Here is a 21,209-nt window from a genome sequence, read left to right as displayed (position 1 = left end):
GTTCAGTAGGAAACAGAGCTTCACCTGTGTCCTCACCCTCCTGAGTGAGGGAATCCTGTTGGGATGGGTGGGATCTCCTGCCCAGGGGGCTGCTCCCCAGGGACCTTGGCACTGGGCAGGCATGGGACACTCACAGGTGGCTCCTTTCCCATCCAAGGCTCCTTTGCAGGCTCTGACATGGCTGGCAGCATCTACAAGAGGTCAACAAGGGATTGTTTGTGCTTCCTGGCACAGGAGATTAAAGCTTAAGTGGGGGAAGAAAGAAAAAAGAAGAGAAAAATGGCATTAACAGATAAACTTCCTCAAATGCACCAAGAAAACAAACCAGCCTGGGAACAGAGAGTTTGCAAATGGGAAGTCAATAAGGAAATGTGCCAAGGACTTCCTGCTGCTCTTAAGACTCTGAGCTGAACGAGCTGGGCTCCTCCTGGGTGTGAACTCCAGTAGTTCTGAAAATCCAAGCCCAGTATTGCAGCCTGTTTTCCTTTGCTCTCTGTTGTTCCATCTTAAATGACCTGGGTTTGAGACCCAGTTTCTAATTTATTTCCCTGTGTTCTGTGATGCACCGAGGGAGTTCCCAAATAAACCTCAGGCTTTGCCCTCCCTGGCTGTGGCCCTTGAAGTTCTGGTCTTGCAGAATTCCTTCTAATTCCAAGAAACCTGCTGTCCACGGAGCTGGGTTAAACATGTTAACAAAGAATAAAAATAAAGATTTGATCCAACCAATAAGTCCTTTGGAAGGTGCCTAAAGAAATGGAGTTCCCAGGTACCACAGACTAAAAATAATTATAATAAATGGGCCAGTTCTCATCTGGATGAAGTAGTACTGCTCCATCAAAATTAATGTAGCTCATTAATAAAACGTTTGTGCCTTCAATGTCTCTCCTGCACATGCTTTTAATGAATTTGAGGGGCCCAACTTTACCAATCTAAAATCAGAATTTCATTAGTGAAATCCTAAAAATGAGACGAGAGAATTCACTTATTGGAATGTACTTTATGTCATGCCTTCAAGTGGCTTAATAATTAATATTTCTACATATAATTACATTGCCATTAATGGCAAGCTATTGCAGAGATGAATGCAATATATTTAAATATATTTTGCATGTCAGGTCCTTGGTATTTCCAGGATGAGTCCTCTTGGGGACCGGCAGGGCTGGACAGCTTGGAGAGCCAGCAGCCACACTGATACACATGCTGGCAAATAAAACCAAGCTGGTGTAAAGCAGGAGTAGCTGCGTTTCCCCAGTCAGGCTGCAGGGCCAGCCCACTCACCTTCAGTGGCAGAGGTGTGGGGGGATCTCCCCTGTGCTGGAGAACCAAAGGTGCAGGATGAGGACAATTCCTGGCCATGCTGCCTCCTCACGGTCATGGTCCCTGGAGCAAAGGCTTCGTTCCAGGCAGCACGAGGGAAAAGGGAATTTGTCCAGGATCCCAGGCCACACCCAGGCTGTGTGAAGTTTTGGCACCACCACCCCAGATCTCCATCCCCATTCCCACAGCAGAGAAATATTCATTCCTAATTTTTTTCCCTTCAAACCCAGCTCCCAACCCCATGCATTCATCCTTCCCAGCTCTTCCCTGCTGCCTCCAGGAGAGCAGCCCCAGGAGCTGCTCCTCACCCGCCTCTGGAAATGGCAATTTCACGTTTCTTTTTGCACGTGGAATTGTGCTACTGCGCCGGTTTATTTTTATGCTTCCCAGATTGCAAAGAGCTGCATTGCTCCTCTGAAATGCAGAGAGAACCATCCAGCTCCTGCCCCTGAAAGGATTAGTGGCTTTGGTGGATGTAGTGGTTTCAAGCAGTGCTCCCAAAATCCTCAGGAGTGCCCAGGATAAGCAGAGGCAGTCTCTGGAGGGGCTTTGCTCCAGCCATGGGGTCAGAGATGCTCCAAGAGCACCATCCCCATGAGCTTGGATAGCTCTTGGCTCTACAAAACACACCCAAAATTCACCTGCTCATGTTTTTTGGCCAGTTTTGGGAGCAGAATTAGACCCAAGATGTATAAATGGATTTTTTTTCCCCTGCCTCCACAAAGTTTTGACTTAAACCAACTCTTGGATCTTCACATCAGCGACAGTCTCAGCAGGCTCTGAGGTGAAATTTCTCACTGTGAAGAACAAAAAGTGGAGGAAAAAGGCTCCTGGAAGACAGGTATCTTTACAAATGACAGAATATTTATTACCAATACCTTTAAAAAAAGATTACATCTGCTAGATCACTGATAAATATCATTTACACCGGGGAGAAAACTACAGAAGCTTTTTTTTTTTCATTTCATTTTTCTTGGTTTTGTGAATTTTTTTTTTTTTTAGGTTTTTCGTATTTTATTTTTTTTTTTTTTTTACATAGAAGTAACCATATCAAACTAAGAAAGGAACACAGCTTGAAATACTGACAATATTTCTCTGGTCAACACCCCTGACTTTTACACAAGTGGAATCCTGATTATGAGTTACTGAATAAATATATTTAGAAGGTCTAAAAGTTAACTGTATTATTTTGTAAGCAAAAAGGACAAGTTACAGGCAAATTCAAGCTATCAGGAGGAAAAAAAAAGAAAAAATACCACTGCAGCGCATTGAAAGTTGAAAATTGTATAGAAAATTCCGTTGCCTTTTCCAGCGTTATCCCATCCGAACTTACAAAATTCCCCATAGTAACAAACAGTCCTTCTCTTGAGAAGAATTATTCCAGTGTGGATATTGTCATTTTCTGGTGTGACTCTCTTCTGCCTCCAGGCGTCTGGGAAGAGTTTCTAAGGAAAGGCAAAGTTCCAGCAGGGATCTCCAGGAGATCCCGCTTTTCCATGGATAACCTGGAGCTGGGGCGGCACTGCTCCCGCTCCGGGCCAAATTCCCGAGCGTTGTCTGGAGAGTGGAGTTACCAAGGATGAGGAGTTGTGTCCCAAAGAACGAGCCCAGAGCAGCTTTATGTCTCAGTGTGGCTGTGTTCTGGTTTCCTCAGAATTAATCCCCAAAGGTGTGGAATTTCCTTGGAATTAGATCTCCAGAGGTGGGTTGAGCTGGATTGAGCGAGCCTGCGGCATTTGCTGCTCCGGTGGCCGTCCTGTAGTGTCACCACAGGCAGAGGTCACAGCTTTGCAGGATCTTCATTCCCACCCCATTTCGATGCTGATTATGATCAAGACAAAGCAATTTCACGCCAGCCCCTCGTCGTTGCACAATGCCGGAATATTGGCTACGTGTCCTGTAGTCCACAACCAACCAAAAACCACATGGTTTTCCAAGATTCTGCTGTTGTGAGTGTTTGGAGTTTGTCCTGCTCAGAGCTCTGGATGAAACGTGTGTTAGAAGCACTTGGTTCAACACAGGAGTCGCTGGAACTGCCAGTGAAATTCAGCCTGTTACAATCTGGGTCTGGATCAGTTCTGCCCTGTAAAACTGTACAGTCAGCTCCAGCCAACTTGCCAAGAACAACTTTGAACTCTCCATCGTAAAGGAAAAAATCCCAAACAATATTTTTGTGATAATGTCGTCCGTAGCATTTTAGAGCAGAGGAAAAAAATTAATATCTACATCATATGTTAACTTTAAAAAATTCTATAAAACACTAAATATATAATAAAAAATATGCATATAAGGACATATGTAAACTGCTTTGGTAACATCATATTACAGATGTTTTCAGTGCATTGCAGAGTTTCCAAGGAAACTTCAGACAAAGCTATATTTGCTTTGAGGAAGTACTGTATAATGCCATTCCTAAAGAAGCATAAACATTTTTTTTCCAGTAGTAAGATGTACTCAAACCACAATATTACTTAGTACTGGGTGTCTCCAAAACAACTAGCTAAATGCTGCTTATATTATAAAGAAGAAGTCCTTGATGTCATTGTTGTCATAAACTGGAGCGGGCTGTGAGGGAGATCATGATTGTGCTGAGGGCTGACAGGGTGCAGGCGCTGGAGGTTGACGAGCCCGAGCCTCTGGCGTAGGCGTCTGAGAGAGGGAGAGGGGTAGAACGAGACAGAGGTGAGCAGAGAACCATCCCTGAACTCTTCCTTGACCCAGCTCCCCCGTGGTTTAAATTCCACTCCTCAGATAACGCATGGCCCCCATGCACAGCCCCCTCCTCCTCTTCAGCACCCTCCTCTTTACAGTCACCTCTCCAACTGAATTTTTGGTTTCATTTCAATTCCCGTCCCTGTTGTGGTGGGGCTCCTTTCACACTTCTATTATTTCACACACTGCCTGCTTATCATTATTTGGTATTTTTTCACAATTTCACCATATTCCAGCTGTTCCTTGTGGCACCAGCCTGGCACGACTCCCACCCCGGAGGAGCTGTGTATCTGCTCAGTGACCCACGGCCTGGAGCCAAATGGGAGCTGGCGTGTTCCAGCTCCCCTTCCCTCTCCTGTGCTGCTGATTAAATTCCTCTGCATGGCTTATACAGCCACGGTGGGGAGAACTCTGCTCTCACCCAGGCTTTTTTTACATCGCTGTAATTTTAATGCCATATTCCTGCATTGCAGAGGCTCCTGATTTAATGCAGCTTGTAAACTGGGACATTATTAATGGAAGATGGGACATGGAGATTTTGCAAAAGCCATGTTGTGTAATAAAATACTCTTTGTGTTTGTTCTTCTACACCACCTCATTTCCCTAAATAAATATTTATGCATCCAGCACACAATGGGATATGGCTGTATAGTAGCCTTATAAATTTAGAAGCCTCTGCATGCTGTATTTGATTATTGTGAATTGCAGTGAAACAATACATTCAATGCATATATGAACACGGAACTGAGAGGGGAAAGTGCCTGGAAACCTTAAATACAAATAGAATTACTTAGGATGGCATTTCTTATGGCTGAATCTTGAGTTTGGGATGACATCAGGGCCAGGGACTGGAATATCTGCTGGTGGGATCCTGTGGCACAGACCCCAGTCCCTCCCATCCTTACTTGATATCTTTGGGATTCGGATTTGCTCGCTGCTGCTGCCGTCGCCGCCGTCGCTGAAGGGTTTGATCTCGATGATATAGTCCTCATCAAAGGGCAGGGACAGCTCCACTGAGGTTTTATTTGTCTCTATGACAGACGTGCTGCTCTGCCTGTTCCACCTGTACAACACCTGCGGCCAAGGGGGAGAGAACAGGAGGCAGAAAGGGCAGAGCCACCTGCTGTCCTCAGAGTCGTCCACCTCAGGGTGTCCAGAGGTGCTGCTGCTCTGTTCCTGCCCCTGATGCTCAGGCATGGTCTGGTCACAGTGGGGACCTGTGGGATTTGCTGGGGACACCAGCACAGAGGTGGCAGTGCCTGGGCAGGGGGGTGACACTGGCAGGAGGATCAGCAGCACCGAACACGGCACCGGTACCTGGTGGAGCCTCTCAGAGAAACGTTTACCTTGGTCAAGCTAAAATAAACCCCTGTATAAGTAAAAACTTACTTATAGAGGTCAGAAACTCCTTATTATGCTACTTCTGGAAACTGAGTTGGGATATTTGATGCAGTGCCACCAATGGTTTCCCAGAATAAATGACTTTTGTGAATGACCTTCTGAGCTGTGGGAGTTGTACTAATTTATATCATAAATTGTGACATAAAATATAAGATTTCTAGGCAAAAAGAAGAAAAATAGGCAATGTTTTGCTATGATTCAGGAAATAAATCCATCTGGTTGTGCTACCCTAACAGTAAGTTAAAGGAGAATGTTTTAGAAACCCTCTAGATGCTTTTTCAGGGTGACAAGTCTCTCTCTCCCTCTTTCAACCAACTCCTTAATTTGCATTTCAAACATAAAATGTGTAGTAAAAAGCTGGTCCAGATTGCTGAGGTTCATCTGAGGTTTGGACTAAAAACCCTGAGAAATTACTTGTTTTTGATAAGCCCATGCAGAGCACCAAAGACACTTAAAAGTTGGTGCAGGAACTGAGGGGAGCTGGCACAGGCTCGCCAAGCTGCTGGCATTCCAGACTGGGAACAGAACCTGGAGCATGGCCAGGTCCTGCACTGACTCAGGCTCTGGTAGGAAATGTTTGCACAACTGAGCCCCCAGGGCAACATCTTTTTGGGTGAAATGGAACCCTTGTGGAAGGTGGTGGAGCTGAATTCTTCCCAAGGTTTCTCTCTAGTTAAATTATGTCCTATTAAAACCTCTTCTAATGAGGATTCTCTTTCTTTTCCTCTTGGCTTTGCTTTCTGAAGGAAATGGGAACTATTAAAAAAGCATTTTATTTTTCTGCAATTAAGGAGCCAACTACAGCCTTTGGGAAGTTTCCATGGAAGACAGGAGCGAAGTCCTGCAGGTGGGAGCTGCAGAAAAGAAATGTGCTTGTGCTACACAGGGCATGGCCTCTGGTTTTGGAGGAATGCCCCAGATTTGACCTGGAAAATCATGCGAGTACCATGGAAATACTCACTTTGTAGCCCCTCACTTCTGATTCGTTGTCCAAGGCTTTCACCTGGTCCCAGTTCAGGATGATCTTGGAGTCGGATGAATTCCACACAATGTTCCCGGGGGGCTGACTCGGTGCTACACCAAAACACACACAGCACCCCGTTACCGAGGGGAACCAATTCCCAGCTGGATCCCTGCCAGTGCCAGTGGGGCTTCTCCCAGCAGAGCTGAGCCTGCCTCAGCCCTGTCCCTCTGCAAAGCTAACGAGCTGCTCCACTGATCTGTGTCCTCAGGGTCATGGGAGGTGTGACACGACACGGGGCTTTAAATGAAAAAAGGATTCAGTCACTTGCTCAACATGCCTGAAACCAGAGGAAAAAAGCCCTCTTGAATGCTGAGATAAATATTTAATTTGCCTGCACGGCTGAGATTTCACTTTTGCATGCTCTGCTTACTTAACACCAGGAAGAGCCTCACGAAAAAAGTAAAATAAAAAGCCTGAGCCTGGTAAATCTTCTGCACAAAAACCTGGCAAAGGCAAGTCTGACAGCTCCTTCAGACTCAAGAGAGCTCGGAAATGAGAGAGGGGAGCAGCAGCTGGGCCCTCGCAGGGCATCCCTGCCGATACTCACGTGGCTTTTTGGTGGTGACGTTGACGGCGGCGCTGGAGGGGCCGGTGCCGGCCGTGTTGTAGGCCCTGACTGCCAGGTGGTAGAGGGCATTGCCCCTCAGGTTGCTGACTTTTGTGGATGTTTGGTTCCCAACCGTCCGGATCCGTTTGGCGTTTTCCTCCTTCTCGTCGTGCTGCCAACACCGGACCTGGGAGGCAGAGCAGGGCTGTGGTGGTGCCCAGCCCCGGGCTGGCAGCACCCCTTTGTCCCTGTCACTGACCCAGATCTGCTGCCAGGGAGAGCTCCTGCTCCCTGCCACAATCTCTGTCCCTGCTGGGGACAAGCCCAGCTGCAGTGCTCCCTCCCCAAGCCTGGCCATGGCAGCACCTTCAGGGAGGGCTCCATTTCCAGCCAGATCCCACACAGAAAGGTGGCATTTTTAACCATGTGAGAGAAATCTCTGTGCACTGAAGAGGCAAAGGGAAGCAAATCCACCTCAGGAACACACCCAAGGCAGTAGGAGCAGCACAAGGACATCTCTGTGTCCCCTCAAGGCTTGCTGCTGAAGGGATCCTGCATTCTGTCTCCCATACCTCATATCCCTGTATTCTTCCTTTGTGCTGGTTCTCCCACGGGGGAGCCCAAGAAACTTCAACATCTGAGGCAGAAAGGCTTCTGGCCAAAACGGTGGTTGGGGCTCTCGTTGGCTCTGGGCAGTTAAAAACAGAAGTAAGGATTTTCAATTCTATGTTCAATTAGTCCCAATTGTCAGGGGATTCATTTTCTTCATTGCACAAGGAAGGAAGCAAACAAATGTCCACATTTCAAACCGATGGCCTGTCAGGCCATGTTGGGCCTCTCCCTCAGAAATAATAAGATGTCATTACTAAACTCAACCCAGGATACCATGTACTGTAATTAGGACAAGTGGGAACATTTTCTAATCAGTGGACATTAATTCATGCTAAATCTCTGCGGAATTCTTTCCAGATTACATATTACTTTTCCATTAATATCAAAAGATTTCATTACGATTAATGTTATTTTAATGACTGTGAAAAGAATTAATCACGGTTCGCCATTTATTATAAATCAGAGCAAGGCTGAGGTATCAAAGGATGTGTCAAGGTGGAGACCAAACCCTTTCAAACCCTGCAGCACAGAGGAGGGAGAGGAGGTGGGGAGGCTCATCTCTACCTTCCTCTGCTGAGTAGACGACGGTGACGGGGCTGAAGGACCCTTCCCCCTTGTTGTTGTAGACGCCCACTTTGACCTCGTAGGGCGAGAAGGGCGGCAGGCTCTCGTTGCGGAACACGTAGCGGGCGGCGTCCGGCGAGGCCACCACCGTCTGCATCCAGCTGACCGTGCCCAAGGGCCGGAAGGCCACCACGTAGCCAAAGCCACCCCCGTTCTGCAGCTCCTCGGGCACCGTCTGTGGGCAGGGACAAACAGCAGCTTCAGCACACACCGACCTCCCCGGCTGCACCCTGGAGATTCCTCTTGGTCCTCTTCGTTCATAGGTTGGACTTGATGATCTCAGAGGTCTTTTCCAACCTACTTAGTTCTGTGGTTCTGTGATTCTGTGAACACAGCACTGGAGATGGAGGTGCATGAGGTCCTACTTCACATCCAACCTGAATTCATCCCACGCTGCCTGCACCAGAGCCTTTCTGCTCCATGAAACAGGAAGCGGGACCTCCAGAAAACACTTCTTCTAAAGCTTATTTCCCTTCCCTCCCTGACTAGATGGGGCCTCCCTTGGTGATGTAATTTTAGGCTTTGTGAAGAGCCTGAGGTTTGCTGGGGTGAAGCAAGGACACGGTTCCTGCTTCCCCAACACACGTGCAGCTGCTCTCATGCCTTTGGGATCACATGTGAAGCCCCAAAGAACACACCCTGGACACACTGACACTTCCTACTCTCAGGCTTGCATCCCCCTAAAAAGCTGCATTAAACGCAAAGGTTCCAGTATTAAAATAATCCATAATTATGGGCCACTGTCCCACAGATGTCCATAGAGCTTCAGCACGGGTTACTGCTCGTGACTGCATCCTACTCTGTATTGTAGAGCTCAGAGCACATTGTCAAGAAAAGGCCTCTGGACATTTAAAAGAGTAAAACCACTCTTCTGTCAAAATACAAATTATATTTTGTGCAAATTACATCTCAAACCAATGGCTGATGTTCTGGCCATGTGTGTTTTTGAAACATATTGCAGTATCTTTAGGAGACACGGCGTAACTAATTAGTCCAACAGAGGAGGAAATTTAGCACATTGAGCTGTGTGGTGAGGACAAAAACCCATTTATAGGTTTTTAATAACCTTAAAAATATCTCTGGCGATTCATTCTGCCAGCTTGGTCAGAAATAGTGCTAAATGGAAGTGTTAGCATGTCTAGTGGAGTTCATTATTAGGAGAAATATGCCAGCTGCATCGCATCACAACATGGAAATACGAGCAGACAAATGACTAAAGTTCTAACCCCATCTGCCTTAAGGAATATTAAACATTTCTCATCTCTGCATCTCCTCTTGCTGGCTGCCATCAGCACCAATGAAAGCCAGCATGCCTCGTGCTGGCTTTTAACTGTTTGCTGCCTTCTATCCCAGAGAGGGTGAGGGAGGAAGCTGGGAGCCAGCCACTGCCATTCTCCACCAGGTCAGGATGTTCCAAGCATATTTTATCCCTCGGGTGGCTCCTGGCCATCCACAATTTGTTGTATGGATGCGCTGGGAGCTGAGCCGGTGGCAAATCCTGCTGCCCACGGTCCCTGCCCAGCACTTCCCTGCTGGCTGCCCTGCCCAGGGGCTGGGGCAGGGACCTCCTTCAGCTCCACCTGAACAGCTGCGCTGTTTTTGTCACACAACCTGGGCTGGTTTACTGCCAACCCTTTGAAATTCACAGAAGGTTCGCTGGGGGATGGGTTGAGACTCACCTCCCAGGTAATGACCAGCTCTGACTTGCTGCCTCCACCTCCACTCACATTAGCTGGGGTCACCTCAGGGACTGCAAAAAAAGAGATGCAGAAGATGGATGTGACAGCTTTGAAACCCAAAACCCACAGGGAGACAGAACAGAGCTCTGCAGCAACAGGACACTGCTGGCCTTCCCTGCTGGTGCCAGGAACTGTTAAAATGACTAATTTGCCATGGCAAACAGCACATTAGAAGTATGTCAATAATAGTATATTAAAAGTATGCCAATTAACTTGTGTATTCAGTCTCTAATTGTTTAGTTTAAACATTTGTCCTCCATAAAAAAAGGCTTTTATTTATTTTCCTGTTTCATCTTCGGTTCCGTTATGGGCTCCAATGGAACAGAGAAGCCAAGGGCCAGGGCTTTCCTACAGCTCAGGGATCTCTTGGCATTTATTCCACAAAGATTTCACCCTCAACTCCTCTGCCCAGCACTACTTACGAGCTTCTTCAGTTCTTCTCTTCTCCGAAGGCCTGCTGGGTTCCCCAATCCCGATCAGGTTGGCAGCTACTACTCGGAATTCGTACTCCACCCAGGGGTTCAGCCCCACCACCGTGGCTGTGAACGTCCTGCCATCGATGATCTCTGGAACTGGGGATGCAAGGAAACCCACTGGGATATTAAAAACTGCTGGGAAACAGGCACAGGAAAATCTGATTTCCTTAAAGGTGAGGGCTTAACATAAATACAAATAAGGATTGATAAACTTTTTCTCATCTTTCTAAGATTTTAACAACTGCAAAAAAGTCAAAGAGGCAGCATTAAACCACTGTGCTTTTAGCCCAGAAATTCCTGCCATTAAAGAGCTGCTCCAAAATTGCCACAGTTTGGAAGCAGAGTGTAAAGATAACAGGTTTGGAGGGGCTTTATTTTTCTTTTCTTAAAACACATGGTTGTCTCTGTTTAATGGTTACCGGAACAAAATTAACCCCTGACGGAATGAGCAATTACATCATGGGATTTTTTCCTCTATCAGGGAAATAATTCTCCTTAAAGATAGGTGGGATGACACGGTCTGTCCCTGAGGGATGTCTTTATAGACCGCAATTACTGTTGTATATCTCCAGCACGGCAACAAGAGATAGGAATTAATTCTGTTTTCCCTTAAACATTCATGAGAAAAATGGGTGAGTAATGGCATTGACTGCACCCTAAATCTTTGTGTTGCCAAACCTGGAACTAGTTAATAAGAGCAGTGCTCTGCAGCCAGGGAAATTGCCTTTCACATCAGGGGCCAGAGCTGGTCCAAGCAGCGCTGTGTGGGTGCTGATGGATGAGTTTTCCATCCGTGGAGCTTCCCATGGGGCAGGTGAGGGCCTTACCTGTGCTCACTGCCTGCCACCCCACCGAGAAGGGGGTGCGTGCCTGCACGACGTACATGGTGATGGGGCTGTGGTTGTCTGCCCCCGGCCTCCAGGACAGCTGGGCCGTGGTGTCCGTCACCTCATCTATGGTCACAGCCTCGGGGGGACCCGGGGGACCTGTGGCATTGCACAAGAATCGGAGTGACTCAAGGAAGGAGCACTCTGGTCATCTTCCCCTCCTGGGGACAGAGGTAACGGGGTCCCTGCAGAGCAGCTGGGGCAGCTCCAGCTCTCCTTGCCTGGGTGGGACTGGGAGGCACTGTGGGGATGCACCAGCACCATGGTGGGAGAGACCAGGATGTTCTGCCTCACTGCTGGGGTGATTGAACCCGTGAAGCTCTGCAGGAATCACCAGCCAGGGAGAGACCCCTCTGCTCCACCCCATGGCCATTGCTGCCCGAGTGGTGCCTGAGGTTCAGTCTGCTCCCATCTGAGAATCACAGAATGGTTTGGACTGGAAAAGACCTGCAAGCCCATCCCATCCCACCCCCTGCCATAGGCAGGGACACCTCCCACCGTCCCAGGCTGCTCCAAGCCCCATCCAGCCTGGCCTTGGACACTGCCAGGGATCCAGGGGCAGCCACAGCTTCTCTGGGCACCCTGTGCCAATGTTTTAACACCCTTGATGTTTTTAGGGAGTGACAAGATCAGTACTTTTATCATCATCAAGGGTCATGTCCCTGTGAAGAATTTAATATTCCTCGTGCTTATGAGAACCAAGGGTAGCAGGGACAGAGCAGCACCCAAGTTTGCCTTCCCCAAAGTTAACAAGTGGGAAAATATAAATCAGATTTCTCCTAAGGATCCAGGCTCAGGGCAATTAATTACAGCTCTGTTACATATTACCTCTGCATGGTAATGAATAGATCTTGATATATCAGTGAGGTCACTAAATCATGTTTATTCTTAACAAGAATAACATCTCTTGGCAGAAAGTGCAGCCAATAGCTGGGTGCTGCTTCTGCTGCACAGTTCATGACACGAACAAGCCCAGTGGGTGCAGGGCTGGCATTCAGGACACGAGCAGGTACTGGGGGTGTGTGGGCAGTGTCTGTTCTGGGAGCACATGAAACACTTTACATGCTCTGGCTGATGTTGTGAACCCCAGCGTGAACCAGAGCTTTTTTCTCAGATTAATTACAAGATGCTGGGCTGTCCCTGAGCCCAGGGATTGCAGAAGGTAGGAGAAAAAAAAAGAAAGAAATTTTACTCCACCATCAACAACAGTAACAAAATTCAAATACCTCTTACAATCAGGTCTGCAGCAGCTGAGAGCTTGTCCACACTTGTTTGCACCATGCAGACGTATTTCCCCGCGTGCTTCAGCTGGATGCTCCTGATCATCAAATCACCAGCTGAGTCCTGCTGATAAAGTAGGGAAAAGTGGTTACAATTACTTTTTAATGTACCCTAAACATCATTATCACATGAAGGACACTGTGACTAATGGATTTACTTTATGCTGGCTGATGAAAACACCAGTAATGCAAGCCACGGCCTGTTAAAATGATGGGAGTCTGCCTGGAAGGGAAGAGAGGGAGCACCCCTAAAATCCTGGCTCCTCCAAGGGGCAGGGGAGCAGGGTTGGGGGCTGTTAAGCACTTTCCCCACTAAAACAACTTGACAGTGTAGGACAGGTTCACTCTGATTCCTCCTTTTTCTCTCTGGATATCCGATTTTTACCCTCTCTGGCATCCAGAGGCCCAAGTTGTGTCTCCATCTCTCCTGCAAGGGAAGCCCAGCCCAAATCTGGAGATATCAGCACTAGTTTCATGGCTTTGTGTCCCAGCCAGCTTTCTGATTGCCCAGCATTTTTGTGCTGAAGATCACGAGAACAGCACTCTCCGAGGAAATCTTGCATCACACACCAGCAGTAATTTGTTTTCCAAACACCAAGTGCATGTCTGATTAACTGTTGAATAGAACTAATCAGGTTTCTGGACGTTTTGGATGCTGAGAACCTCTCTGAATTTCTCCCCAGACACAAAGCATTCGATACATTGGAAATCTCAGGGTAACCTCGTGGTTGTGGCCTTTGGACTGAGGAATATTAATAAAGTTTGTAACTTTAGCTTTGTGGGCCAAAACAGGAGCAGTCACCCCGAAAAGCTGTTGCTGCTGCTGTGAGCCCTGGGCATCAATCTGTGAGTTCATCTTTTAATGATTCATTTTCTAAGGGATAACAACAAGGCTTGGCAACTGTAGCTCCTTTTCCTTTCAGCACCGAATTCCACTCCTGACAAATGTAAACATGGACTGTCACTATGCCTGAGACCTGTCGCTCTCTAAAACCTCCCTCAGAGCAACATGCAAAACCCTTCCCAGTTTTCTACCTCTGCTGAAAGTTTTCCATTTCTTTCCCCCTTTTTCTCGCTGTCTTCATCCAGTTCCTTCCATCAGTCACCTTTTCTACATTACCCACTTTGTCAGATTTAATACTTACTCCTCCTACCCTTTCAAAGTGATCCCCATCTTTCTCAAAGTCTATCAGGTGCCCATTGAATGACCAGGTGAACACAATGTCCAGGGAGTGATCGTGGGACACCTGACAAGGCAGGACGATGCTTTCCCCAACCGTGACATCCATGCTGAAAGGGGACACCATGACCCGGGTTGGATCTACAGACAACAAAGAAAGAGGGGAAAAAAAGGATTATTCTTGTTCTCCTGAGGAACAGAGACACTGTAGGGCTGAGAGAGATCCTAAGCAGTGATCGCTTAGGAAGGTCCTTAAATCAACAAGTGAATTATTCTATCTTTGGGTTTATCCTGTCTCTAGTTGTTGGATTAAAACATTATTAATAAACCCTCCAGAATCCTCTTCCAGCCACCATCCTGATGAAGAAGGAGGAAAGAAAAGGCTGGAAAAGAGTGAAGCAGATCTGAAAGGTTTGATTAAAACTTTTTATCAGAGATTCTTTTATTTGAATCTTCTCACTTCAAAGAGTTGTTTCACACTCATGCGTTGCTCACCATGGTTATCGAAAAACTGTTCTGTTGTTCCTAAATTAAATGTAAAATCCCCAGAACTGGAACAAAAAGGGTGCATTAAAGCCAGGAGTTTTTAATCTGGTTGTACCTGGCAAAGGAAAGATAAGGCTGAGATTATTGTTATGATGTTTATTGAGAACTGGCCACGCTCTCTGATGGATGGCTTCACAACTCAAATCCTTTCCTTGTGCAAGGAGGATCCCCACAAAGAATAAATATAAATGATGATTGATACCAACAGAACCTTCCAGAGCATGGATGTGGTGCCAGACAGGGGCATTTAGGGAGCTGAAGAAGAAGGAAAGGTCCTAAACAGGACATTTCCAAAGGGAATTCCCCAAACCTGGATCTGTGACGTGGCAAGTTCTGTGTTAAGCACAGGCAGCAGCTCCACCCCAGGCTTCAGGACCAATCCCTTTCTCAAGCTGGAGTTCCACAGCTCCTTTATCACTGGTTTCATTGTCTGTTTTTCACTTCGCTGTGAGCAGAGAGTGGTGGCACAGAAAGATGAGCCATGACACATTATGCAGACTCCTGCTCCTCGTCTGTGCCTGTGAATTCCCTCTGCCTCTAAAGTTAACATTTCTCTTCCATTTCTGTTGACAAAAATGCAGCAATTTTTTCTACAGGGCCTCAGAGGAAATGAAAAGGAGGAAAAATATTGCTTAACAATGAGACCAAAAGTCTGAAAAATCATACAGAGATAGATATTTTTGCTTATTGCAAAAATCCACTCTGCATGGCTGTCATGCTAAAATAATACCAGCATTATTCAATCTCTGGCACACGACACCAAAACCTTCCAGAGCCTATTGCCCAACTGCTTAATTCCCTGCTAAAATAACAAAGATACAGCGACAAAGATATGGACTGGGCAGAACTACTCACCGAAATCCAGGGGATGCGAAGCTGTTCCTGGATTTTCAACCTTATCAAAAGTGTACAGGAGGTGGTGAGAAAGATTTTGTTGCTGTCTGGAGAGATTTCAGATCAAGTCCTCAGGGACTTGGCTGTATTATCTTGGACAAATCTAATTTGTCTGTGTTTTGTGTTCACTTTTGACCAAACAGAGGAGCTCTTAGAACAACCACAGTAAGTGTTATGATACTTAATTAATCAATTAATTAATAAATTTAATATTTCTCAGGTGTTTATAAACGTGAAGAATGAAGAAAATAATGACTATAAATATGTAAAATAGAATATATAATTGTATAGAATTTTAGAACATAGAATAGATTCTAGAATGGAATTCTGGTATGTAATTTGTATTTTAAAATTCTATACAATTATATTGTAGAATGTATTAGATATATAATATATATGAAATATTCTTTATAGAATAATGATATTCTAGAATATAGTTAGAATATTATAGGTTTATATAAACACATAGAATATGAAATAGAATTCTAGGATTTATATTCTATATAAATACAAATGATATCAAGAAATGTGTGTTTGCTGAAGGCCAGAGCAGCTCAGCACAGCTCCTGCCAGTGCTGCAGGAACTGCGAGTGCCTGGTGTTTCTGAAAATGCCTGCAGGTTTCATGGAATTGTGGAATCATTTAGGTTGGAAAAGATCTTTTAAGGTCACTGAGTCCAACTGCTCCCCCAGCCCTGCCAAGGCCACCACTGCCCCATGTCCCCAAGTGCCACATCCACACGTCTGTTAAATCCCTCCAGGGATGGGGACTCCACCCGTGCCCTGGGCAGCTGTGCCAGGCCTGGACTGCCCTTTCCATGGAGAATTTTTCCTGATATCCAGCCTCAGCCTGGCCTGGCGCTCCCGGGAAGAGCACCCTGGGATGGCAGGAGCGCAGCTGGATGTGCCCTGCGCACGGGCAGGGACGGTCTGTAGGTGTCACTGAAGGCTCGGGGAAGCAGCAGAGCTCCCTCCCAGCCTTCCTTCCACGCCGGCACTCTCAGGAGGACGCTCTTTGTGTGACAGAGGCGGCACTTCCCAGTTTTCCATGGTTTTCCCAGCCCTGCTGTAGCCGAGCCCGGGGGCTCTGAGCAGCCCGAGAGCTCCTGGGGATGGTCCCCGGCTGGAGAGGCTTTACAAACACACTGGGACCTGCTGTAGATAAAGCCAGATGCGGTGGGGTGAAAGATGCAATGGGAGGAACCATAAATTCCATAGGAATTCCACTGATTGCTCACCCAAGGCCGTGCTAAATCCCTGGACTTAGAGAAAAAGAGAAGAGACACAAGGAAAAGGAAAAACGGGGAGGATACACATTGGAAGGGGGTCTGTATTAGGTGATTTGGAAAGTCTGTGCCTCTCAGGTACCTCAGCCCATGGGGAAAGAGAGAGCGAAATGGGGCCGGGAAATTGGGATAAAAGGAGGCCGCATCCTCCAACAACTTGGGAGACCCCAGAGGAATGCCCCATGGCCTCTCCCTTTATTCGAATAAAGAATTCCAGGACTCCTCTGTCTCCTTTTTGGACATAAACCTCTGGTGTTTGTGGATTAATTTTCCCGACTCCCTCACGGCCACACCAGCACAGCTCTGGGTGCCCAGCTCTCCCCCAGCCTCCCTGGTGGGCTGCACTGGGGTCACCCAAGCTTGTCTCACCTCCTTTAGTCCTGCCTGAAACCCTGATTTCCCTGCATCACCCCCCTTGGCTTTACTGCTGCAGCGCAGTGCCGAGAACTTGGGGTCCTTCTGGCTGATTAAGTGGATTTGGTTTATCCTGTGAGAGATTTTAACAAAGTTTGCTTCTTTCCTTAGAAGAAACGGAGCTGAGCAGCACTTCCCATCCGTGGGAAGGCTGTAATTGCTTCCCTTCTCTCTTTTATCAGCTGCCACCCGCATCTCCCGGCTCCTTTCGGGATGCTGGGTTGCATTTCGGGATGCATTTCCAACTGCACCCCCCAGGCTGCAGGGTTGAGGGCAAGGCCTGGGGATCACAATGAGCCAATCTGCGAGGAAACCACCCGGCTCGGCCCTGCCATTGATCGGGTGTCCATCGGGAGGGATGATTTGTTTAGGGCAAACAGCCCCGCAGCGCCGCGACCGCCGCTTGTGGCACACGCGGGGCTGTGCGTGCGACATCGATCTGCGGGATGTGACACAGCGGGACACGGGCTGCAGTGGCACCGCAGAAGTGACACAAACCTCAGCAGAGGCTGACACTCGCAGATAATGCTTTTTTTTTCCTCAAAAAACTAGGTCAGTGCAGAGCAGCGTTTGAGTGATGCGGGAGGCGCGGGGAGAGCCGGGCGCGGTGTCACAGATTCGGGGCCCGTCAGCAGAATTCCCACTGACCACAGGGGTTCTTCCAGACCTGCCTGCATTAGGTGGACTCAGCATCCCGTTCCCAGTTGGGCTCGGCCCCGGGGGCTGCGTGAAGCGCTCCGGGGGATGGATTCAGCGGGGCCTTGCAGGTAAGGGTATCACAGTCCTCAGCAAACGATGCGATCTGCTGTGGCAGCCCTGGCTGCGGCAGGAGCCGAGTGTCTGACTCTAATAAGAGACTGAACTGGAACGTGCTCGGGAGATGCAGCTCCTGTTGTTGGCCTCGAATCGGTGCAATTGAGCATTCAGAGGCAGATTAAAGAGAGAAGGGATAATGTCAGCGTTTCCAAGGCTGGGTGCAGCTAATACCTAAATGCTTATTTAGACATCTATCCCAGCACACAGGAGGAGGTCGAAGGAGAAGGAGCAGAAGGGAATACTTGGGTTTTGACATATTTATACAGCATAAAAACCCTGAAGAAATCAGAACTACCCCCCCCCCTTCCCCCCCAGCCCCCAAATTAGCAGTTCCTTCAGACTGTCCTACTTCTAAGGGAAATTTTCCCAAGACTTATTCCTTCCTGTCTTCTTCCAGCCTTGCCTTCACTTCATTCAGGTCTGCACTTCCATGCTGCTGGGAAGCTAATGGGAATGTTGTACAAGATCCTACAGAACCATGGAATAATTAAGGTTGTAAACGACTCCAAGATCATTAACTCCAAACTTCAGCCTATTTCGAGGTCTGCAGTACATGCCCCTTTCCCCTTCCCTCTTTTGCCTGAGCAGTGAACGTCTGTTGGAAATACTCCTGACTGCTGATATTCCTTGTGAGGACCTGGGCAGATAAGCAGCAATTTCCAGTTTGATTAACCAGCTAATTACCTAATTCTCTCAGATTAATGTCACAGTGTTAAAGATTCAGATATATTTTTCCTTATCTGCATAAACCATTTCCTGTACAAGACTTTAAAGTGTGTTTTCCTTGTAGATGAACTCTAACTCGAGCATTTGGGACTCATTTTGCCTCTTTTTTTTTTTGAATACCAGCACATTTACCAATTCCATTTTGGCTTTTATCAGCGGGAGTTAATAAATGCATCTCAGATCAATGTCCTCTATTTGCAATGACATTTTACATTATTGTATTGATTCCAAGGCAAATCATGTCTGGAGATAATAAAAATCAATCTCGGAGGATCTGGTTTCTATGAGCAACCAAAGAATCAAAGTCCAATACATGAAAATACTCAAACGTGCTCTAATTTTTTTTTTTTTTCCTGTTTGTGAATGAAATATTTATCCTGGACCATAAAGTCAAAAGTCTCTGCAACCTAACTGGTGAAACTGCTGGGAGCTCTGAGTGCTCTGTCATCAGACACTGGGATGTGCAGGAGAGAGGAAAATACAGCTCTGAATTAAAGAGATTAAAACCCAGTGAATGACTGAACACATAGAGGAATTAGCAGAGCAAATTACAGCTGAATAGATTGAGTACTTCATGGGGCATGGCCAAAACTGAGATTAAAAAGAAATGGGGAAAAGGTTAAGTATTTACAGTATTTGGCCTTTAAAATATCCCACCTGTGAGCTGTGATGAGTCACACAGATGCTTTCAGGAACAGGCACTTGGTTTTATGCCACTATATCTCTTTTTTCCCTACAATCAGCTATTACACACATTCTTAACAGAAGATTCTGCAGCATTTCCACCCTCTGGTGTGTGCTGTGGCAGTTCAGCCTAATAAAATATAATCCTATTAAAAGGAGACACTATCAATTTAGAAAAGGGACTTGAGGCCCGGGACTAGAGTCACTTAGCTCTGATTTTAGAAATAGTTGTGATTAGTGATTAGAGCTTTCCATGTCATCAGGCAGCACTGATCTCTGCAGTGAAGGCAGTGAGACATGGCCTTGTATTCAGCAGGGATTAGGGAAGGGAGGGATGGAACACCTGACCTTTCCTGGAGGAGCACAGACCCAATTCAGCAACACACAGGGCTGAGCTGGCCATTTAGGCCATGCTAAAATTGCTTTGCTGAAGGAGGATCCTTATCTTGCCACTTGTTTGGCTTAAATCTCCCCACAGCAGTGTGGGGACATGGAATTACTTTGAGCTGGGAGCCTGAGCCCCTTTCTCAGGAATTCTCTGTGAGGGTGGGCAAGGCTGTTTTAAGAGGAGGGTTTGGCTGTTGCTCCCTGTGGTCTGTTCGTGCAGCTGCTGCCCTTCCAAGAGCAGCAGTTTCCTCCTCAGCTTCACCGAAGAGCTTCCCACAGATGGAAAACTCTCTAAACTTGATGGCAGAACCTCCCTCCCAGGATTTAATGCCTCCCACTGCCCAGACAGGGAGCGGGCAGTCAGTCAGGGGACTGCACTTCTGCACACCCCAAGCTGCATTGTTTGTGGGGCTGAATGATAAATGAAGGGTAATTTAAATCTGAAAACACATTAAGAATGGGCCTGCACGGGAGGATACTGGGGAGGGGGCTCCCTTTAGAGCAAATTCAAAGACAAAATATATGAAAATACATCCACTGCAGTGAGAGTGCAGGGAGTGACGAGAGGACTCCACTTTCACCTCCATTTCACCCAGTGCAATGCAATCTGATCAAATCAAGCTCTCTCCGTACAATTGTCACAAAGCAAATCACATGTAATGGGCTCTGGAGATGACAATCAAACCTGTCACTCAGGGAAATTTGTTCTTGCTCTTTGCAGCAGGATGCAACAGCGCCTGATTACACCAGGAACCCCAACATCCTTGTCCAGCTCTGCACTGCAGACTAAAATAAAACCCACTTCACTCCAGAGCTGCCTCAAGTGGAATCTCTGTACTTGACAAACGATCCAGGTGCTGGTGACAATCTCTGTGGATAACCCAGGGAATTCAAGGTGTCACCTTTTGTGGGCTATTGGATTGCGACGAGCTGATATCTGTCTTTTCAAGAATGGAATAATCTACTGTCATTGCAGGAATGATGGCCGTCACACAGAGAAGGTTAATCAGATACAGGAGAAATCATATCTAATCTGTGATAAATTGCCAGTCACTCAGGGATCAATCACTGCTCTCCTTGTACCACAACCCAGGGGAATTGTGCAGGTGTAGTTCCATGGAGCCCATGGACACAGTGCCCAACAACATTTTTCCCCCTGGAACAGCTCCCCCTGTGCAGTTTGTGCATCCATGGTGTTTTCACATGTTTTGAATAGTAATGGCCATCAATCAAACATTTCGGGAAGCAGCAGAGCAGAAAAAAATGGAAAATCCAGGCACTCAAACTGCAAAATCATGGAGTGACTGCCACAGTCTTGGCATTTTTAAGGCACAAGTGTGTATTTTAGGCCTTGCTCACACTGATTCTACGCCTGTTACCCACCCTCCTCACCAGCACCAAGGCGTTAGGAATTAGCTGCCATGCCAGAATAAATCCCAAATTAAGAGTCATTAGGAGCAGATACCTCTTGAGCTGTCAAACTTAAGGAACAGCCAGAAAATCCCTGGCTGGACTTCCCAGCTTCCAGTGAATGATCCACAGCTTAAGCATCCTTAATGTCACACAGATCAAGGCTTGCTTGTGTCATCCATGCCTTGGGATAAGCCAGGCTTGGTGTCCACAGCATTTATCAAGCCCAAGACATTCATCTTCCTATG

The 21,209-nt window shown here is 47.0% G+C and overlaps 1 protein-coding gene across 2 annotated transcripts in view; it reads right to left on the bottom strand.

Moving 5' to 3' along the window:
- Window positions 1-3,833: 3,833 nt before the first annotated feature.
- Window positions 3,834-21,209, bottom strand: part of LOC309576904 (contactin-4) — a 127,643-nt gene continuing 110,267 nt past the window's right edge. Inside the window, exons 12-22 of one of the 2 annotated variants that reach the window (XM_082288496.1) lie at window positions 13,765-13,940; window positions 12,566-12,686; window positions 11,280-11,438; window positions 10,399-10,548; window positions 9,917-9,987; window positions 8,178-8,412; window positions 7,574-7,689; window positions 7,002-7,188; window positions 6,392-6,504; window positions 4,935-5,103; window positions 3,834-3,966 (exon numbers count right to left, since the gene is read on the bottom strand). In XM_082288496.1, coding sequence (XP_082144622.1) covers window positions 3,866-3,966; window positions 4,935-5,103; window positions 6,392-6,504; window positions 7,002-7,188; window positions 7,574-7,689; window positions 8,178-8,412; window positions 9,917-9,987; window positions 10,399-10,548; window positions 11,280-11,438; window positions 12,566-12,686; window positions 13,765-13,940 — 1,598 coding nt within the window. In that variant the 3' untranslated portion in view covers window positions 3,834-3,865. The remainder of the gene's footprint in view (window positions 3,967-4,934; window positions 5,104-6,391; window positions 6,505-7,001; window positions 7,189-7,573; window positions 7,690-8,177; window positions 8,413-9,916; window positions 9,988-10,398; window positions 10,549-11,279; window positions 11,439-12,565; window positions 12,687-13,764; window positions 13,941-21,209) is intronic. The other variant, XM_082288497.1, reaches the window with a different exon arrangement.

The sequence above is a fragment of the Coloeus monedula genome, assembly GCF_965178545.1.
Source record: "Coloeus monedula genome assembly, chromosome: 11".
NCBI lineage: Eukaryota > Metazoa > Chordata > Aves > Passeriformes > Corvidae > Coloeus > Coloeus monedula.
The sequence above is the reverse complement of the archived record's forward strand: the minus strand, read 5'-3'. Positions and strand labels throughout refer to the sequence as shown.